This window comes from Thermobia domestica, chromosome 9 (assembly GCF_964235325.1).
Source record: "Thermobia domestica chromosome 9, izTheDome1.hap1.1, whole genome shotgun sequence".
NCBI lineage: Eukaryota > Metazoa > Arthropoda > Insecta > Zygentoma > Lepismatidae > Thermobia > Thermobia domestica.
In genome coordinates, this window is record NC_137462.1 from 166,851,229 (window position 1) to 166,872,238 (window position 21,010).

At 36.3% G+C, this 21,010-nt stretch overlaps 1 protein-coding gene across 1 annotated transcript in view; it reads right to left on the reverse strand.

The window, feature by feature from the left end:
• Positions 1 to 21,010, reverse strand: part of LOC145695179 (uncharacterized) — a 96,221-nt gene that overhangs the window by 66,208 nt on the left and 9,003 nt on the right. The window contains exons 2-4 of the mRNA XM_081772144.1: positions 16,263 to 16,379; positions 15,018 to 15,081; positions 12,023 to 12,138 (exon numbers count right to left, since the gene is read on the reverse strand). Coding sequence (XP_081628270.1) covers positions 12,023 to 12,138; positions 15,018 to 15,081; positions 16,263 to 16,379 — 297 coding nt within the window. The remainder of the gene's footprint in view (positions 1 to 12,022; positions 12,139 to 15,017; positions 15,082 to 16,262; positions 16,380 to 21,010) is intronic.

The following is a 21,010-nucleotide window of genomic DNA, read 5'->3' on the forward strand; positions in this document are numbered from 1 at the left end:
TAACGGAAAAGATGGAACTTGTTCTTGGGAAGCTGAATCGATTTAAAAAAAAACGCATCTCGATATATCTTACAGGGTTTGCTGTATGGAAATCAGTATTGAAGCCGGAAGCAATAGTAAATTTGAGTCACTTCTGATTTTGAGAGCGTTGTGGATAGTCAAGATATGTTGTCTTGAGACTCAGAATTATTTGCAAGCAGCAGCTTCTCACTATCTGTTACGTTTTCGATTTGTGGCGATAAACGTTGAAACGAGAAGTTGCTCATTTTAACCATCTCCGGTTTGAAAGGAAGATTAACGAAGGAGAAACAACCTATTCATGGGAAGCTGAATCGATTGCAGAAAACCACTCCTCGATATCTCTTACATTTTTGCTCTGATACCTGACGAACGAACGGGCAAAGCCCTATAAGACTTCTGACATTTATGCATAGTATATTATAGTTTGGAAGTGTCATAAAATAAGGGCATAAATTTTGTATGTGAATTTAGAAAACAAGATGAGACGAGGAAAGTTTGTATATATATTTATATATATAAAATCGAAACGAGAGAAGAAAGAATACTTCACGAAGCAAGACGAGATGTGACCTACAAAATTTACAAGGTCTGAGAAGGAAACCTTATTTCTCGCCTAGTCTCATGGACAGCATTGTATTAGATGCATTTATTATTCTATTGGTAATAGCGTTCGATCTGTGTAACATAATAGACTTCAGCGTTTATCAAAATCAGAGACGGCGTCTCGTATACATTTCTCTGGTTTTGTTACAGTCAATAGTTATTCTATTGCTATATATTCAATCAATATACAGGGAAAACTTTTATGATTGTTGTGTTACACTGCTCTGTTTTCGCGGCAAGTATGTTTACTATATCTCAGTTACAAGGAAGAAAAAAGAAATATGTCGTGAAATGGGTTTTTAAAAAAAACTGACAATAAAAAAAGAGGAAAAATAGTCACTGACAATCAGATCTCTATTTATGCAATATATCCTGCTTGGCAGTTTGGAAAGACAAAAAGCAACGTCGTAGAACGCATTGACAGATCGGTTTCGCCAGCGGAAATGTTATCTGTTAGCGTTATTTGAATGCTGTTTTGTGGTTCCAAGGGAAAGGGGTCGAGCCTTTGAAATTCTGAAACTGCACATAAGGAAAACGAATGAAGTATACAAGGAAAGAATAATACTTAGGAACTCATTTATACAAGTGTTAAATCTGTGCTTACAGTAATACGCTAGAAATAATCCAGATGGTATAAAAGTGGCCACTACATGTGCCTCCATAAGAGAATGACCCACAATGGTGATGCGTATGTGGAACAGTACTTACAAAGCATCAACCGAACAGTAGACTGCGCAATGTGGCCACACTATGTTTATCATGTAGGACATATCGTTTGCATGCGCTTGACTTGCTATACAACAACGTTGCCAATGTAAATATGACAATGATAATACATGTGGATTTGTTTCCGTCGAGGATTCCATGGTGTCTGCTGAAGGTTATACTAACGGCATATGACTTTGAATTGGTTTCCATTGACCCAGAACCGCGAACGCCTCAGGGTACAATGGACGATGATACAATTACTGACCTGCTGAGTGGCAAACGTTCGTGCATTTGCACGAATATAGCTTCAACTTTCCGTACAGCAATGGATGCATATGTGTTAGATGCTATCGGCAAACACAATTTTCTAACGTGCACTATGACTGTCAAGTGAGATGGTAACCGGAACCATTAGATACAACACCCGTCTTTAGCGCTAAGTATCGAAGATAACATTATTAGTCATCACTACAAGGTCAGTTCTAAAGGCCGAGGTCATAACTTACAACAACTCAGGAAGCCATGTTTCTTCAGCACAATGACCAGGGCTTCGAGAAGTAAATCCATGACTTACTGGATCCTATAAAGCTGCGTAAAGACAAAGGAGATTCTACTTTGACTAAACCAAGGTCATCTGATTCCACTTGTTATTCACTTATGTTTTACAGACCAGTCTCATTTCCTATTTGCAGAACTGTTTTCTTTCTGGGTGTGGAAAACAGTTATTCCGTTTCCCAACATTTTTCCTTCTACAAGATTCGTCTTTCGCATTTCTTCTTCTTAATCCTACATTTCCAAAGATGATGTTTTGATTTCTTTCACCGATGATTCCATTCCATTTTCCCTGATCCTTTTCAAAAATGAAATGAAATGAAATCTTTAAGTTTTACGTCCCACGGTTATGCCGGTTAGGCTAAAGGAGACGGTGATGATGAGTGAAATGGTGGAGTGAATAAAGTGGGAGGAAACGGGAGAACCCCGAGAAAACCCACGAGCACGGTGTTTGTCCACCACAAAGTTCACACGGCGCGAGCTGGGATCGAACCAGGGACCCCAAGCACCGGAGGTGAACGCTTGATCCTTTTCAAGTACCTTAAATTAGGGAGCGAAATTTTTGATCGGCAGGTCACCATTGGCAATATTTTCGTTTGGCGAAAAACATTTAACTACTTTCAGTAGTTACTTGTTTCGTTCGTTTGTTTTCTTTAGATGTATCACTTTAATTGACTATATGACAATTAAGCTTCCAGTTTTCTTTTCTTCCTAAATTATATGCGGGAAAAAAATAGCGACCAAACTTTCTAACCTAGCTGCTGGATTTCAATCTGAAATTTCGTTCCCTCCTTTAAATTATATTTCCTTTATTCGTACACTGCTTCTATCTTTTCAACTTTGTAGTATAAAGTAGACATCTATAATTAAAATATTATTTATTTCTTCGTTGGGCTCACTATTTAGTATCATTCAATTGTTTTACCTTCAAGCTCCTGTTTGTTCATCTCATTTTTCTCTTAAGAAAATACTTACTCCAACTGCTCAATCTTTCATCAGTATTTACGTTCTTTGTTAGTAATGATGGTATATAACAGGAAAACACAGTTTCAAGCGGAATATGAATCACTTTAGTGCGTTCGGTTCTCTTGCGCCGGGAATCGAACGCGATACTTCGGTACCAATGACACTAAACGAAGACGGATAATATAAATATCATCCTCCGCTCCAAAACTCCTTTTTGTTTCTACAAAATGTTAATATAAATTATACCAATTGGTGATACAAAATTACAAATCCTGGTATGGGATGTGTACATTAAGTTATACTATGTAAATAAAACTGTCGCAACAGAACAGGATACTGTTTAAATCTAGTGACTTTGAATAAAACTGTTTTAAACGGATCTTTGTTTAGAAATCAACATAGTGAATTTTATCGTTTAATATATTTCGAATACGAGTTTTATCGTCAATGTCTTTATTCTAAGTACAACAGTTCGAATTTTGATGTTTTCAATAATCGATAAGCTAAGTCATATTATGAGTTCTGTGGAAGTTTTCTTATGTATCTAGGTATGCGTTCCTTCTTATACATCTCTGACCTCTTAAAAACACTAATTATCCATATTTTTTTCTGGAACTTTAATGCGTTTGAATTTAATTGATGAATAAAATAAAGAGGTAGCAATATGGTCTTTCTCCTACACTGTTGTATCAAACTATGCCCATCTATGTGTAATATGATACGAAAATTCAACAGGAAGATTCACCGTAAATGGAAAGGATATTTCTTGGTGTTTCGATCTATTAGTCTCTAAAATAGTACGTCATTTGTTACTGTCATTGTAAGCATATTTCTATCAGTCTTGCTAGAGGTCAGAAAACAGTAACCTGATATGCAACGATTAGCATTTGGCATGAAAATAGCTAAAATCTGAATTTAGTGTAAAGTTGAGCGTGGTTTTGCGCTCAAACTTGTTATATTTCGAGTTAAACTCAACTCACACTCACCTTTTTAAAAAGTGGGCTAGCTTATGATAAAACTTACGAAAAACGTTCGCGCTCATTTACAACCCCGCATAATATAGGGTCGATGCATAAGTTCGTGCGGTTCTTATATTTTATATTTTATTTTTATTCTGCTGTTCTGTTAATTCAAATACAATTACAACATAGACATAAAATTAACATATTCTAGGAGTATAACAATATATTGCATTCATTTAACTGTCATTCACATTAACTTACAATCATTCAGTGATGTATTCACCTCCACTATCTATGACCTGAGAAAGTTCAGGTAGCAGTTCAATGCCTTGCCTGTAGAATTGTTTTGGTTTTGACTGGAAGAAATCTGTTAGCCATTGGTCAAGAGAAGCTTTTCTGCGCTGTTCTTTCAGCTATTGCTTCATTCCCGTACACTGCACAAATTGTTCTCGCAGCTTTTGCTGCACTGGATCCTCGGTTAAACTCGAAAAGTAAAATATGACAGAAATGATCAGTTTTCTCAACTTGACATTCCATATTAGTTTGTCTGAAATATATACAATAATAAGTTCACAATCAAGAAAACCTGGGTTTCACAACACACAAACTCCAAACTACGGTAAAACAACGGAATAACGATAAACAATCGCTTCATGCCGCATTGTTGCCAACCCAAAAGAAAACCGCACGAACTTCTGCATCGACCTTATATGTTTTAAGCCTCTACGGTCCCTGAAAATTGATTCTCTCTTATGTATTCAAAATAGTGGAATCTATTCCAGCTTCTAGGAATATGAAAACATAGCAATCTGTAAGTAACGCAAATATGTAAACCTTAAAACGTTTAATAGTTACGGGTTGCATAAGCTAGGAGAAAAAGTTAAGAATTATTATAAAAACAAGACACCTCAGTCTCTCAGTTACAATAATTTCTAATAGTTCATAGTCAGGATAATAGCTGTCGTTAGTTGCGTTTCTTTCTACCTGATGCCAAGTGGTATCGCCAGCTCGCAGGTAATTTACAGGCAAGCCAAAGGTTTGGGAGGAACAACTAACACATATAGCGTGAGGCATCTAAATGTACCACCTGAAATACTGAAGAAACAAGGAACGCTAACGAAATAAGGCTTGCGGTAGATAGCAATATCAAATGGGGCTCGTCGAATGGAGGTATGGTATCGTAGGAACAATACTGACAAATAGGGCATCAGAAACGAAGTGAATGTTTTGTAATGGAACGATAGACAAAAACATGAATAACATAAAAGGGTACATGTGGAGATATAGGACGCCGTTTGTCTCATGCTTCTACTGCATATAGTAACGAAAATATGACCATGGAAATGGTTATAAACAGAACGACAAGTGACCCTTCGACCGCCAGTACTGCGGTAAGTATGAGCTGTGAGAAGTCATCGAGGGACGAAGAAATACGAACGTAGAGCGATCGAGAGAAAAAAGGCAAACATAAGATATTGCCGGCATAATTTGACAGTGTACAAAACATAATGACAATAAGCATGTATGTCAAAGAACCATAGAGACGACATGTGGAATAAACGTTCACCTAGTCTGTCAAAGTGTACACTCAAAATGGTGACAGTCCACCGCGATACAGTCATCAAGGCGCACATGCAAAGATCGCTTCACGGAATGTAGTATCGCATGTGGAATGGCTCTACAGGCTTCAGTAATGCGTTGTTGCATATCGTCTGGTGTCGTTAGCACATCCCAGTAGACAATGTCCTTCAGTGTTCCTAACGGGAAAATCTGGAGAACGAGCAGGCGATTCGACAGGTCTTCCCATCTTATCCACCGATTGGAAAACATACTCAAATATGCTGCAGTGAATCGTGCACTGTGAGGTGGCTATTCGTCACGTTGATACCACATTTACGTCCTTGTCTGAAGCGGTATGTCTTCTAATAGTGCTAGAAGTTAATTTTCTAGGAAGTGTATGTATCAGTCAGCATTCAGTGTTCCATATATATAAAAAGTAGTGTTGTAAAAAAACGGTTTTTTTTCTGTGAAGTTTTTTTTCAATAAAAAACATCGTTCTTTTTCATGTTTTTTTTTTCAAAAGTCTGTTTTTTTTCTGGCAACTATTATTTATTGATTTATGTTGCAGATTATTGAAATAATCAATAGAACTTGAGTCGAAGCCCTCGTAACTTACAAATCGTTTGTTTCTTTGTACCTATACGAGCAAAATTGTGTGATTATTTCTTTCGACCCCAGGTCATTTTTGGCGTTTTCCTACATTTCCAGTTAGTGACTTATTGCTCAAAAACTATTCATTCGATTGATATGGTTAAGGCCTTGTTTTTAAGAAAATGGATGTGGCTACTTTTGATGTAAGTTGTATTGCAGTGTTGCCAACGGGTGGGAAATTATTGAGGGAAATGTAGGGGTGAAAATTTACAAAAAATTCCCTAAACGAAATTCAAAATTTTTTTTCTAGCATCACTGCTGCTATATGGGTTCAAGTCACCTAAACAGATCTTTGGTGTGTTGACAAGGTACAGTGAAATCCTGAAGTCGCTGGCTTCCATTCAAAGAGGGAAAGAAAAAATTCTGTCATACACATGAAATTTTGACACTTTTTACGCCTCAGAAGCAAAAATCAAATATGCCGGGGTACAGCTTCTCTAATTATCCTATTGAAACTTTTTATGGTGCGTTCTGTAGGGCAAAGAGGAAGCTTTCAGGTAGTGGTACGTTTGTTTCAATGTAGCCAGTAAGAGGGTAATAATAGAGGGGAAAAGGGAAATTTTCCGAATTTTTCACCTAATAGCGGGAATTAATTGTTTTGGCTGGAAACGCTGCCATCAGATAGACGAAAACTATCTGAAAATAAACCGTAGTGCTCCAAGAATATATCCTACTAGTATCATGGCGATATATAACAAAGTAAGCATGAAATTTTTAAAAAAATCTCATTCTACCTCAGAAATTCACCATTTTCTTACCATTTCCAGAACATGGTTTATTAGAAACCTCAACTGTACTTCCCCTAATTATTCTAGTAAAACTGTTTATGGTGCGCTGTGTAGGCTAAGGATGAGGCTGTTAGATACTGGTACATTTGTTCGAATGTAGCCAACAAGAAGGAAATAATAGGAATAAAAACGAGAATTTTTTCCAAAATTTGCCCCTAAAATCTGGAATTAAATTTTTTTGTAGCTAGCAACACTACTATCAGACACACACAAACTTTCTTAAAATAAGCTTTGGTATCCCTCTAATATATCCTACAAATATTGTGACGATATCTAATAAAGTAAGCATGTCAATAAAAAATATCTCATTCTACCTTTAAAAAATCACAGTTATCTTTCCAATTAGAGAACAAGGTCTACTGTAAACCTCAACTGTGCTTCCCCTAATTATCCTATTGAAACTTTCTATAGTGGGTTGTGTAGAGCAAAGACGAGACTTCCAGATACTGGTACGTTTGTTCCGATATAGCCAACAAGAGGGAAATAATAGAAACAAAACATACAATTTTTCCAAAATTTCCCCCTAAAATCTGAAATTAAAATATCCTGTAGCTGGCAACACTGCTACCAAACAGACGCAAACTATCTTAAATTAAACATTGGTACTCCACTAATATATCCTACAAGTATTATGGCGATATTTAAGGAACAAAGCTTCTAATTACCAAAAATATATTACAGTAAACAGAAAAGTAAGGGAAAATTAGAAAAATCAAGGGCTAGAACCTAAATACGAATTTTACATGAGCCCCGTAATTACCCCATTGTAACGATCTGTACTTTCGTTTGTTAAGTGAGAACAAATGTTCGATTGGCGTAAGTTGACTTGCACTCGGACGTATAGGTACGGATTTATATACAAAAATTCCTAATTTTTTTGCCCAAATATAGGAGAATTTTAATTTCCCTAATTGGCAACACTGCGCGCAGTCCCGCCCATTTGATGTCAACAGTTAGGTATCCATCCGAGGTATCTACCTGGCAAGTCTTAAGGATGTCTTTCTACAACGAAGGAAGCTACAGGAGGGAAAAAAGTAAAGGAAATTCGAAATTAGAAAATTCTCAAATTTTTGACTGGGGTGAAATTTGAGAAGGAAATTCGACACCAGAAGAAAAAGAAATTAATATGTTAAACTATAGTCCAACCACATTTTGCAAGAATAATATCCCGATATCTTAATTAGTGTCCACACTGGAGCGGATTAAACAAGTGACACACCTGTGTGTACCACTTTGGCCACCTGAGCCACCCAGTATACATTTGATTACATTTTTTTGACTACTAACTCGTGTTGTTGTTGTAGTTATAGTCTCGACTAACAATAATATCGTTGTAAACAATAACTTTATAAGGAAAATTTTCTCTCTATTTTACATCTTAGTTCCAACACTGTTGGTGAGAAATGTAGGGTGTTTCAAAATAAATTTTGGGGTTTTAAGTCTTCGTAGTACTTATTACATTTTACGTACAATTATAAGCAATGCATCAAGTAAAACAGCACCTCAAACAGTCTTTGCTACAAGTGTTCAATGTGAGATTCATTCGTCACACGGCACACATCTGGTCGATAGGCGAGAAAGGCCCATAAACTTTCCGCCACATGGCACAAAACACATACAATTTAGGGGAGTTTCGTTTCAATTGTACCATCTCCTGAGGATTTGCTGACGGTCAGATGCAAACATTATGAGTGTTCACATTAGCTCTTAGGTGAAAAGTCGATTTATCACTGAAGACGACACGATCCAGAAAATATTCATTGTTATGCAGGAATATTTCACTTGCGAAATTGGCACGTAAACCGTAGTCTGTAGGCTTTAGACCTGTAGCAACTGCAAACAATAAAGACGTAGTTGCAAGCGTCTCCTTAATATTCTTCACACAGACGGTTGCACTGTACAGGTTCAGAATTTATTAAAACACAAAAAGCTTTCTGCTCTCTAGTCTCCATCTTTGCTACTTGCTCTTTCTAACGGCAGACAGAAGAAACAATGCATGTACATGCGTGCGTACAAAACTGTTTGAGTTGCTCTTTCATTTGATATAATATTTATAATTGTAAGTTAATTGTAATAGATACTACGAAGTTTCAAAACCCTAATATTAATTTTGAAACATCCTGCATTACTTCAAATTGAGTCATCCTATATTCAGGTCCTAGTCAATTTGTCGCCTCGTGCAATGGCATAATTTGCCGCCTCCCCCTTTCTCCAGAAAGAACAAAATCTTAGAAGTCATGATTTTAAGTATGTTACTCCAGCATGAACAACAAAGGTGAGGGTAAATGCAGTCGCACTCAGAAAGGCTTAAATACTAAAAATGCAATTCCGTAGTGAAAGATAAAGCGAACACACCTGCAGATGAAAGATGGTAATCCTTTTTATAGAATTCACTATCGAGCTTCCATCTCAATGTATCAGTTTGCAATTCCAGTGCAACTAGCTCTTTTATCTTTATTTCTTGATTTTTCTTCTACATCTTCTAACATTTAAAAAAAAATGTTTCTATCTTCAATGATAAGGAACTTGCTTCTGACAAAAACAAGACTACTTTCATATCAAAACTGTGATAACTTAATAAATGGAACAGATATTCACTACTATTCGAGAATTGAATTCTTGCATTTGACAACAATCAAGCAATTTGTGCTCGGATTTATTCGACCATTTGCTTTAGCATTGTCCATGTGGCCTTAAACTAATGCAACCTAAACATAATTTATGAATGTAGTATTCTAATAGGTCAGCTTAGTAAATGTAACTACCATCATCATGAAGTCTGTTTTAAACAAGAAATATTTAATTTAAATAATATACTTATGACAGATTTTGCCGGACCATCCAATCTTGCCGTTCCACGCAAATGCACGTGTTGCATATATACAGTGGCGTATTTAGGGGAGCTTCCGGGCTTAAGCCCTCCCTCCGAAATCTTACTTACTATAGTAAAGTATATGAAATATCTTGCAGAATTTTCACATTTTCAGGCAAATCCCCCCGAAAGTTAGCAAAGCCCCTCCCGAAACAAAATCGTAAATACGCCACGGCATATATGGTAGAGCCGGCTCTGCATATCATATATATCTAGTCGACAAATTATTTATATATGACATTTAGAAAATAGTATTAGGCAAATTAGTATTAGTTTTTACCTTTAGACAAGTTATTGGAATTTTATACTGCCCGTGACATTATTTTCGTACTTATTAAAGGCCTGCATTCGCGAAAAAACAAAATTTCATTTCTACTTTTATTTCTTAGTTGATATTGATGAAAACTGCTGAAACCCGAATTGTTGATAGGTATGGTATTCATGTAAATTGTAAAATATTTGTAGCGTATCAGTATCTAGCGTTTAATTTATGTTGCATTTTACGGTGATTACACCTACATAAAAATATTTCATACTTAAATAGACGTAAGATGCATTACAAATGACTGTTTGAAAAAAAAAAACGAAATTTAGAAAAAAAAACGAGAGCCAATGTTTTTTTTCTAAAAAAAACGTACATTTCTGAAAAAAAAATACGAACAGTTTTTTTTTCTATTTACAACACTAATAAAAAGGCCCAAGGAGATGTTCATTCACTGTTCTATACCAGATGTTAACACTTCATGGGCGATGGTGTTCTATTTGGCGAAGCCAATGTGGATTTGTTAGAGACCAATAGTGCATGTTCCTTAGGTTAAGGTTTCCATGATTGTAAAACTTGCCGCCTTGTGACGTATCGTAACACCCATGGTTCACACAATCATTCCTATGTAGTTCCTGATGGATGGAGATATGATATGGGTGAAACTTATGTGTATGATAATCCATAATACACTTTGTTGACTCATACCACAGTCTCTGGCAATATTACGGGAGCTAATGTGTGAATTCACATTTCCAGTTAGAACATTTGTTGCATTCATCTCACCTGTAATTGGCTTGTTCTGCATGCATAATCGTGGTGCTACACTTTAAATATCCCTTAATTTCACAAAGACCTTACCAAAAAGACGTCGCGATGGCTGCTTTCTGTCCTGATCTCTTTCTGTGTACGCATGGCAGGCTTCTGAGGCATTCTTCCTGCACTATCCATTAAATCAGGATCACGTCGACTTATTGTGCATTTGCAAACACTATCGCCTTCACTCTTACCACTACGACTGCCTGCTATGAACTAGCATCATCTCGTGGCTCAGCAATTGCCACCTGCTTCACATCAAGAACTGCTCTGTCGGATACTTCAGACGGCATACGTCCCGAAGTACTGGAACACTTATCTTTCTGTTTACAACCATTCCCATGGTCATATCCCAGTTACTATGTGCAGTAGAGTCATGAGACAAACGACGCTGTATTCTCCGCGTGTGCCTTTCAATGTTATTCATGTTTTTGTCTGTCGTTCCATTACAAAAAATTAATTTAGTTTCTGATGCCCAATCTGTCGATATTGTTCCTACCCTACCATACCTACGTTTGACGAGCCCTATTTGATACTGCTGTTTACCGCAAAGCTAGTGTTTTTCGTTTCTTCGGTATTTCATTTCAGGTGGTACTTTTAGATGTCTCACCCTATATAAGAGAAAATGAATCAATTCCACGAATTTTACACTAAATGCACTTCAGTCTTAACAAAAGGCTACTGTAATCTAATACGTCTCTTTAGTAATGTTGGAGTGCTGATTTAGCGTTGAAGTTCTTCATTAATAAGCGTATAACGAAAATATCGAAGGTTAAATGTTAATTCTCCTAAGAAGAGAACATACATTCACTGTTTCTAGAAATACGAGACCTCTTCGGCCCACAAGTTTTTATCCAATACACACCATTGAGCTAAAGTGTCTGAGTCCACCTTAATACCGAACATACAGTAGTTCGTTTTGTCAAGACTGTTTGAATTCCCACATACAATAACCATCTTTGAAAAATATCTTATACAATTGAAGCATTCATCATTTACATCTGTTTGGAGTGACTATATTCACACAATCATTGAATTATATTCCCACTATCGTAAAAAGTATATGCACCAATATTCATAATGTATCTGCTAATAATAAATTATTTTACATGCAAATTATCTACTACACAAAAATGTTGTTAAGAAACTATCGAAGCGTTTTGAGTCGAAAAACACAAACAAGAAAGATGTCAATGAAAAAGATGTTATTGAAAAGCAGTTCTAACCATGTAGTCAAAGTACAATATAATCAACCAAGTACCTTTAAATCACGATGTACAATTCTCCTATTGTGACAATACTCCACAGCAGATAATATTTGCCAGAACTTCCTTCTTGCTGCACTCTCTGTCATGCGGCCATGCTTTGCAATGTAATCTAAAAAGAACAAAATAATTTATAAAGTAATCACATATAAAAATAAAGAAATTATAGATGTGTTAGGCACTAAAAAGTCTAATTTATACATACCAATGAGTTAAGATTATTACCTACTTCAAAACTACATTGAAACGAAACTTTTAACTTCTGCAAATTACATGCTTGCTAATATATTAATAGTGATATGGATATTTGAATACTCAGAACTGAACATGTTGTGTACATCATAATTAAAACAAAATAACATACCATCGTAGTTGTTCATCATGCATTCTACAAAATTTGCTACTTATTAAACAACTCATACGCAACCTTTCGATACTGAAGCTTGATAAGGCTTCACCGAGGGTTAGATCTGAAGCTATTATTCTACCCAATTTTTTTTTATTTATTTATTTATTGATTTATTTATCACTAACGGTAAATTGAATTTTACGTTGTATACGAGAACTATTTTTCAAAGGTAGATTTCTTTTCAATGGCATCACTTGAATCCAGAAAATTCTCAGTAACAGTTCTGGTATTTTCTTTCTAGAACTAATGGCTAGCAGAGTAATTTGCCAAATTGCTTTCTAAGTCAGGTATGATCCCCATCGATGCTGAAAAGCCATGTTAAATTCTACTTCCATGTTATTTCATACATGAGGGCGGGGTGAAAAGTTCTCGGCCTGACCCAGAGATGGCACTCCAATCAGCAAAATGTTATTTTTCTTGCCTGGAGGCGCTTTTCAGTTGTTCGTATAACAAGTATCAACTTGTTCTTCCAAGTAGATTGTGCGTAGGCATTGCTGAAGTTAGAAGTCTTGCATGTTAGTTGTGAACATGGATAAACTTGAATATCGTGCGGTAATCAAATTTTTCGTTTTGGATGGATTAACCCATACGGAAATTCATCCGAAGTTGACAAAAGTTTACGGAGACTCTGCTCCTTCCATACCAACCGTTAAAAAGTGGGCAGCTGAATTTAAACGTGGTCGCACATCCCTCGAAGATGACCCACTTAAAGGAAGGCCGTAAACCACAACCACACCGGAAACAATCGAAAAAGTGCATGATATCGTGTTGGACGACAGGCGAGTGAAGGTGAGTGAGATAGCTGAGAGTGTGGGGATATTGGAGGAACGGGTCCGAAACATCTTGCAGAAAGAACTAGGGATGCGAAAGCTCTGCGCAAGATGGGTGCCGCATTTGCTGACTGCCGACCAAAAGCAAATGCGAAAACGATTTTCGCAGCAATTTTTGGACCGATTCAAAAGAGATCCGACCGATTTTGTGCGGCGATTTGTGACAATGGATGAGACATGGTTTCACCACTACACGCCAGAAATGAAACAGTAGTCCAAGCAGTGGGTGGAAGCCGGTGGTGCAGCGTCTAAGAAAGCGAAGACGATCGTATCGGCCGTAAAGGTCATGGCCAGTGTGTTTTGAGATGCGAAAGGGATCCTGTTAATTGATTGCCTTGCAAAAGGGAGAACAATTACAGGCGAATATTACTCCAACCTTCTTGACCAGCTGGATGCCAAAATTCGCGAGAAGAGGCCTGGCTTAAAGAAGAAAATAATCATCTTTCACCAGGACAACGCACCTGTGCACAAGGGTGCGTTGGCGATGGGAAAACTGTGGGATTTGGAGTACGATTTGCTCGGCCATCTCCATGTTCTCCTAATTTGGCACCATCGGACTTCTACCTGTTCCCAAACTTGAAGAAATTTCTTCCTGGGAAGCGCTTCACCTCGAATGAAGAAGTTGATGGGGTCGTGGATGACTATTTCACAACCTTCCAGGCTCTCACTTTCGGGAAGGAATACTGCTGTTGGAGAAACGCTGGACCAAGTGTACTGAAGTTAAGGAAGATTATGTCGAAAATAAAATAATTTTTGAATTGAAATTCGCATTCTTTCATTGTCAGGCCGAGAACTTTTCACCCCGCTCTTGTATGGAATAACGTTAGTAGTTTTTATATATTTTCATGCTTTTAGTATGTATGTTGTATGTTCTCCCTTTTCTTCTAAATCAATCTTTACCTCTTTGCTAAGTTTAGAACTAATTTAAAATATTTATTCTCTCCGACAGTGTAACCCAGGACATGGCTGGCTCACTCTTACTATACTTTATTCCATTTACTGAAAAAGGAAGAGACGTTTTCATTATTCTAGATTTCTCTCTCAACCTCTAGATTATAGATTACGCATTCGTAATCATGGAGGTAACTTGTATTATAACAATCTTTATGCTGTAAAGATTGTCGATTCTTCTTATAAAGAAAAATATTTAAGGCAAGTTAGGATACTTCCGTTGTTACAGATCAATTTTTATTGGGGGGGAGAGAGATTTTGATTGAATTAGGGATTTTTTTTTCGCAACATAGCCATTAGTGTAAACATTTTTGTGAATATTAAGAACATATGAGCTTTTAAATCAACGAACTGGATTATTTCTACAAACTACACAGCAGTTAATCTAGTTAATCCAAGATATGCATAATTTCCCGAATTCTGACATCAGAACTATTGATAAGAGATCGAAAGTAAACAAAGGAATTATTTTCACCTTTTTTAAAGAATTTATTTACTTTGTATTATTATTATTATTAACAATATTATTATTATTCACACACAGTTCCTTTTTCTTTTACGAAGAATCTACTTCCAGTTGTTTCACTGTTTAGCTTTAATTTATCTACTTTGTGCCGTTGGCTATTAGTGAATGAAAACAATAACTGAAGTTCGATTGGTTAAAAAAAAAAAAAATGCGTAAGCGAAAGCTCGTGGTTCAAGTCCCGCCATTTTTGTCTGCGCTCTTATACTGTTCTCTGTCTACTGGTGTTTACTGCATATAAAATAACTAAACAAACAGTCAATCTCAATACAACTTACCAAATATTTCACCCTGACTTGCATATTCAGACACAATATATATCATGTTTTTGGTTTCCATCACCTAAAATACAGGAGAAGTTATCAAGATTAAGTACATGTAGCAATATAAAGTACTAAACAATAAACATAAAAGGTAAGTTCATTTGTGAGAGAAAGGTCACTTATTTAAGTCAAAAAACTTATATTAGAAGCTATTTTCATGACTGTTGTTGTTATTCTACAGTAATATAGAGAGAATTATTCTTTAGAAGATAATCAAATTTTACACGAAAATATAGCAATATCTCTGAAGATAATAATGCAATATGCATTCCCTTTTACTTTCAGAAATCACTTTGACAGTGCTAGACTGTCAAAGTCACAAATGTCACACTGTTTTCTTGCTATTCTTGACTGAAGTACAAACTGTCTGTAAAGACATAATAAACGAAAATAATATCTTAAATAGCAACTAAGTCCTAATGGTCGTTTTCCGATTGGACTTTGTTAAAACTTTCAAAAGTGTTCCACTTTCTTCCATTCTTGCTACATGACCCGTCCTCTTGATCCTCTTAGACTTGATGACCCTAACGATGTTTGTTAAACGGTATAAATTATGCAGTTCCTCGTTATGAAGTTTCCGCCACTCCCCATTTCCGTTCCTCTTAGATCCGAATATTAGTCTCATCTTGTTCTCGAAAGATATCGTTTTATATATTTTAAGTTCTAATTCCTCGACAGAATTCGCGACAACAAAAGATTTCGAACTGAATAATAACACTAATTACCTGCTTATACTCGACTTTTAATTTCTTCATGAATATTGTTTTGGTCTTATGTGAAAGTAGATCAGACTTCTACGAAGAAGACTAATTGCCTTCGTCATTTATACTTATATTAAAGCATACAAAAATAAAAGAAATTTAACTAGTAATTTAAGAAAAACTTAAATCGGTAAGGTAAGTGGTTGGTACACTTCTGTTCACGATAAAAGAATCTACTCATCCTCTATGTGCCCTCATGTTTACTACATGACCAGCAAGTTAGTAACGGTGATTCAAAATTTAGATCTTTTGTTATACGTGAACTTAGTATAAACATGTTGTTGACACCGGTTATCATTTTTTGAGTTGGTGAACGTGCAAGTAAGTGAAGCTTACGAAATTATACCAAATACTCATCAAGAGTACATAAAGTGCTAATCGCTCTTTCATCTAACCTACATATGTTCCAGTTTTAATAATCCAAGTGAACTTCACTGACCTGGTACAATTTGATAATATGTGGATGGTCTAGCTGTTTCATGATATCAACTTCACGATAAACTTTTTCCAAATTGACCACATCTAGCTGTGATTTGTCGATGATTTTGATTGCCACCTAGAAGAAAAAAATATTATTATTTTCTGTATGATTTGAGCAAAATACTACAAAAAAAGCAATACTTCTTATCGAATTAAGGCTGAGTCAAAGGCCAGGTTACATGGGATATACTTGTATCTCCTCCTCCTCTTTTAGATTCCTGTACAGCTGAGTGAGTGCAAAGAAGATAAAAGGGTAGAGTGTTTTAGAAGTTGTAATTACATAGGTGCAACAGAGAAATTTAACCGGAGACAGCAAGACAGGGCGCTGTTCGTGTATAATGTAGTGGCAAAATAAGTATAGCGATTTAATAAGGCTGAAACCGTGTCCTAGGAGATCGAAGACTGCCACAATGAACAGATGTTAACCAATGTGTTTGCAGCTGTGTGGAAGAGATCAACGAAGAGCTCACAGCGTACGTGAACCCATCGTATCGCACTCCACAGAAGAAGTGGCTTCTATGTAAAATCCAAATGCTTCAACACTTCAATGAAGATGACTTACTGTTGCGCACATTCTATGAGTGACTACGCAACCAGATCAATGAGAATCCTATTTTATTTACGTTAGTGGGGAAGATAAACATAACTGAAGGTACTGAAGTGATACATGTCCTCCTTGGACAGATTTTTCGATTGAAAATCCAAAGGGAAGATGGGGTCATGATTTGGTCCAATCCATGATGTAAGTAGCTACTGTGCTCGCCAGACCTGACACCGATGGATTTCTACCTTTGGAGTCATTTAGTGCCGTCAGTCTATCCAGTAGCATTGAGAATATCTAGCATCAGTAGGAAAATAGTGCAATGTGTAAACCGGAACTTCTACCTAAGGTTCTAGAGAATTGCTAACGTTGCGACTCACCTTGTGTGTAAGTTGAAACAAAAGTAGGTTTGGAAAACTATTTTCTTGCCAGAATTACAGAGAAAAAAACTGGGGGTGGAACACAATAACATAACACAATTTAACGAAAGCAGAATAGGCTCCTTATACAATCCAGTACTGAGTGAAGCGACTATAAGTAAGCATTTTGTACTGAATTTAGGGTGGATTGATTTAAATCAGACTGATTTAAATCACCTGATTTTTACAATAAAAATTACTGATTTAAACCAAATCCCGAAATAAATTAATTTGAAGCGAAAATAATTGAAATCCCTTCACTGTTCTGGTGCACTTTCCCTCCTGAGTTACACAAAAAAGTGAGGTAAGTTAAGGTGTGTGTATGAAGTAATGATATTCGAGTTGAGCTCATTTTGAGTTTAACATCCCTTTCAGCAGTGTGGCTATACTTTAGTCCTACGATCTAATGACTAACGTGGACGGCGATGGGACCTACTGATTAACGTGGAATTCGAACCACATGAGCTCCCGCCGGGAATCGAACCATCTCCCACGCCAAAGGCACGTACGCTAACCCTTAGCCACGAAAGAGCTCGTAATGGTGTTTGAACCCCTCCCCCCCTCTGAACCTTATTAGTGCCCCACTGAGTATAAAGTCTGAATTCGACACTGCTAGGAACCTATAGTTTAATGTGGATCTCTAACCACTTTAGTACCAACCAGGGTTAGAACTCGGAACCTTCTTGATACAAGGTGATGAGCTTAACCATTGCTCCAGCGATGAAATTACCATTGGATATTCAAGACGAAAATTATTGTGTGTGTGTATTTCGATTATGGAAGAAAATAATCGTAAGAAACAAAAATATTATAACTGTAAAACAGCCAGTTTGTATAACTATAAAGTATTAAATTTCAGAACAGCTGAATCATACCGGACTGAAGTCTAGGTCAACTTATATGCTAGGCTTCTAAAATATCTGGCATAAGTTCCTAAGTGCAATATATTTTGTAATTAATTCAAGATGTATGTACAAAAAATGCTTTATTAAATTTCGTACATGTTTACTTTTTCATTTAGTTTTATTCATGTTACAGATTACAGACAAATTTCTGTTTCAGCTTTGGCACTTAGCCACTTAATTCACTACTACTTTCATCGTGTTATATTAGCCCTGCAATATTTTTCTAGTATTAAGAGCATTAGTAAGGGACAATCCTGTTTTCTTCTTTTCGTAACATAGGGCTTATAAATCGTTAACTATTCCACCGAGAAAATCACCATTCCACATTTAAGAGAGTCATTTTTTCAGATGATAAGTATTTGGGAGGAGGTCAGGTCCTTCCAGAAAATTAAAAAACTTGTATATTTTACATAGCTTTACGCGAAATTTATGTATTTTATACGTATTAAATCACTGAAGAAAGTAAGTAAATTTGGATTGCTTTTGACTTGCTTTATACTCACAAGTAACACTTCCGAAGTGTAAACTTCGATTTTGATCAAATTTGGCAGGTAGGTACTACACATGAAATAAACGATTACGTGTTTTTTTTTCTATTTTCTGCGGAAAAACGGTTTTAGGGGGTAAAAGCCCCTACCCAAAATTTTGAAAGTTGACGCCCGAAAGGCAAAAACAAATGAACCTAAGTCAACGAAATTGTACACACATATATTGTAGACAAAGTGAGGGAATACGTGTTTCGCATTTTCCCACAGTATAAGTCTTCTTGTTTTGGATGCTGCCAATCTTAGAACAATTGTGTCCAGATATGATAAACATTGCTAAAATTTGCAACACAGCTTAAATCGTGTAATTGTGATATTTGCAATAGTTTATTAACATACAGAATTACTTTGTGGCCTCAGCAGCAATTTTTAGCACCTTGCCTTCCTGAGATATTACGCCCCAAACATGGCATCAAAATCACAAACTTTCAACTTTCGGACCCCCATAATTCTATGGTGCCAGTAGTATCGTAGGTGTGGATATTTCTACAGACTCTTTACAAGCAATAGTATTCAGTACAAAATGTATGAACCCTTCATTTTATACCATTCGAAATTACAGCCCCTTTAAAAGTGTAATTTTCTGTACTTATTCTAGTGATTTCATGTATTGGTTTGCAACCCTATTCATTTATTTAAGAAGCAAGAGTATATGTTCTCCGTGTACCTCAGTCTCTCCTCTAAAAATTCGTTTCTGTTTCGCGTTCGTCTGATACGTACGTCCTGAGTAACTGTTGTTTTCATAAACGCTTGCAAGTGCAAAAAATGGCACTCCACCGACAACAAAGATGGCCGCCATTCAGGAACACTTGTACCTACGACAACGTGAATAGTGTTATTGACCATCTCATACACAAGGTTCGTTACACTCGAAGTTTTATAAATTTTGGAGATGGTCGAGCAACCATTTTTCCCATCTTTGGACTACTTCATGGATTGACCCGTATGGAAGATGCAAAATACATTATGGTCCAAGATTCATTCTTTAATTGTGAACAATTCAAAAAAAACCCTTAGTTTGGGACCATATATACAACGATAACGTGTATATTATTTTATTTTGTTCACTTTTACTTATCATTTATGGCAAAAGTCCATATTATCATACATAAGCTTTATATTAGAAGAAGAAATGTAATTTCTAATAATGTTGATTTGGTGATTTCTATCTTGCCTTTGTTTATTGATCGATTGTTATGGCAATAGGTAATTGTTGAGTTGGTTGCCAGGGAAATGTTTATAGCTAATTATCAGCCGTTATTCAGTACAGACGTATGTTGCGCAACTGTAAAAATAATTTATATTAATGGGAAATATAGTGTCTCATCTAAGTGAAATAAAAGTGTACGGATTGAAAATAATTGTAGTAGTGAATAATAATTCGTCGTTATATAGATACGACTACACGATCGTAATAATTCGAATTCTGGGCATTTGTTATAATTAGTATGGATAAAATTATGCAGAAGCGAATCCAGTAGCAATAAAACCTCAAAAACTACAGTAATGCATCCATATACAAAACAAATTAAAGTGCATGCAAAAATTGGATATACTGTGAAAATTTCATGAGTCGAGGAATAATATGTAGTTTATTGCGAAGTAATAATTTCAGGTCGAGCAGGGTGTCAACGCAATTGAAAACGAGTCAAAGCGGGCCAACCGACAAGAAGATTAGGAATTAACAAGAATACACCACAAAAAGGAGAATTCGGAGCTGCAACCATATGCAAAAGATAGGCATGTATGAAATGTTTATGTCCAATCTGCAGTAGAGGACTAGAACTCCGAATTCCTAAGCGAGGTTTAACGACATGCAATTTATTGTCACGTGATAAGTCCCAATTCAACTGCCATTGCTGCAAAAGACGAGTATTGAACACCGGCTAAAGATCAGTGCAAGGCAGGAGCTTTAGGAGTTCAAAACCATGAAGAACTACATTTTTTACCACATTACCAGAAATACTCACAAGGCTGGGGATCCAACAAAATGGAGAATGGAGCCAGCCGTAAGTGGAGAATAGCATTGCAACAGAAACTTTGAACTAGAGTATTGTGAGATGCGCGTATTACTAAGGCTAATAAAAGCACTTTTGGAGTGAGGATCAGAATATGGGTAATATTATGTCATAGAGTAATCTAAAGCTTGAAGAAGAGCAAGCAGCTCAGCACTAAAGACAGTCATAAGGGAAGGGAAGCGGTACATAGTGGCCATAACCAAGGACAAACACACAGTAAACAGAGCCATCTTCTTTCAATACATCCGTACAAAAATGCGAAAAGTTAGTATGGTGGTG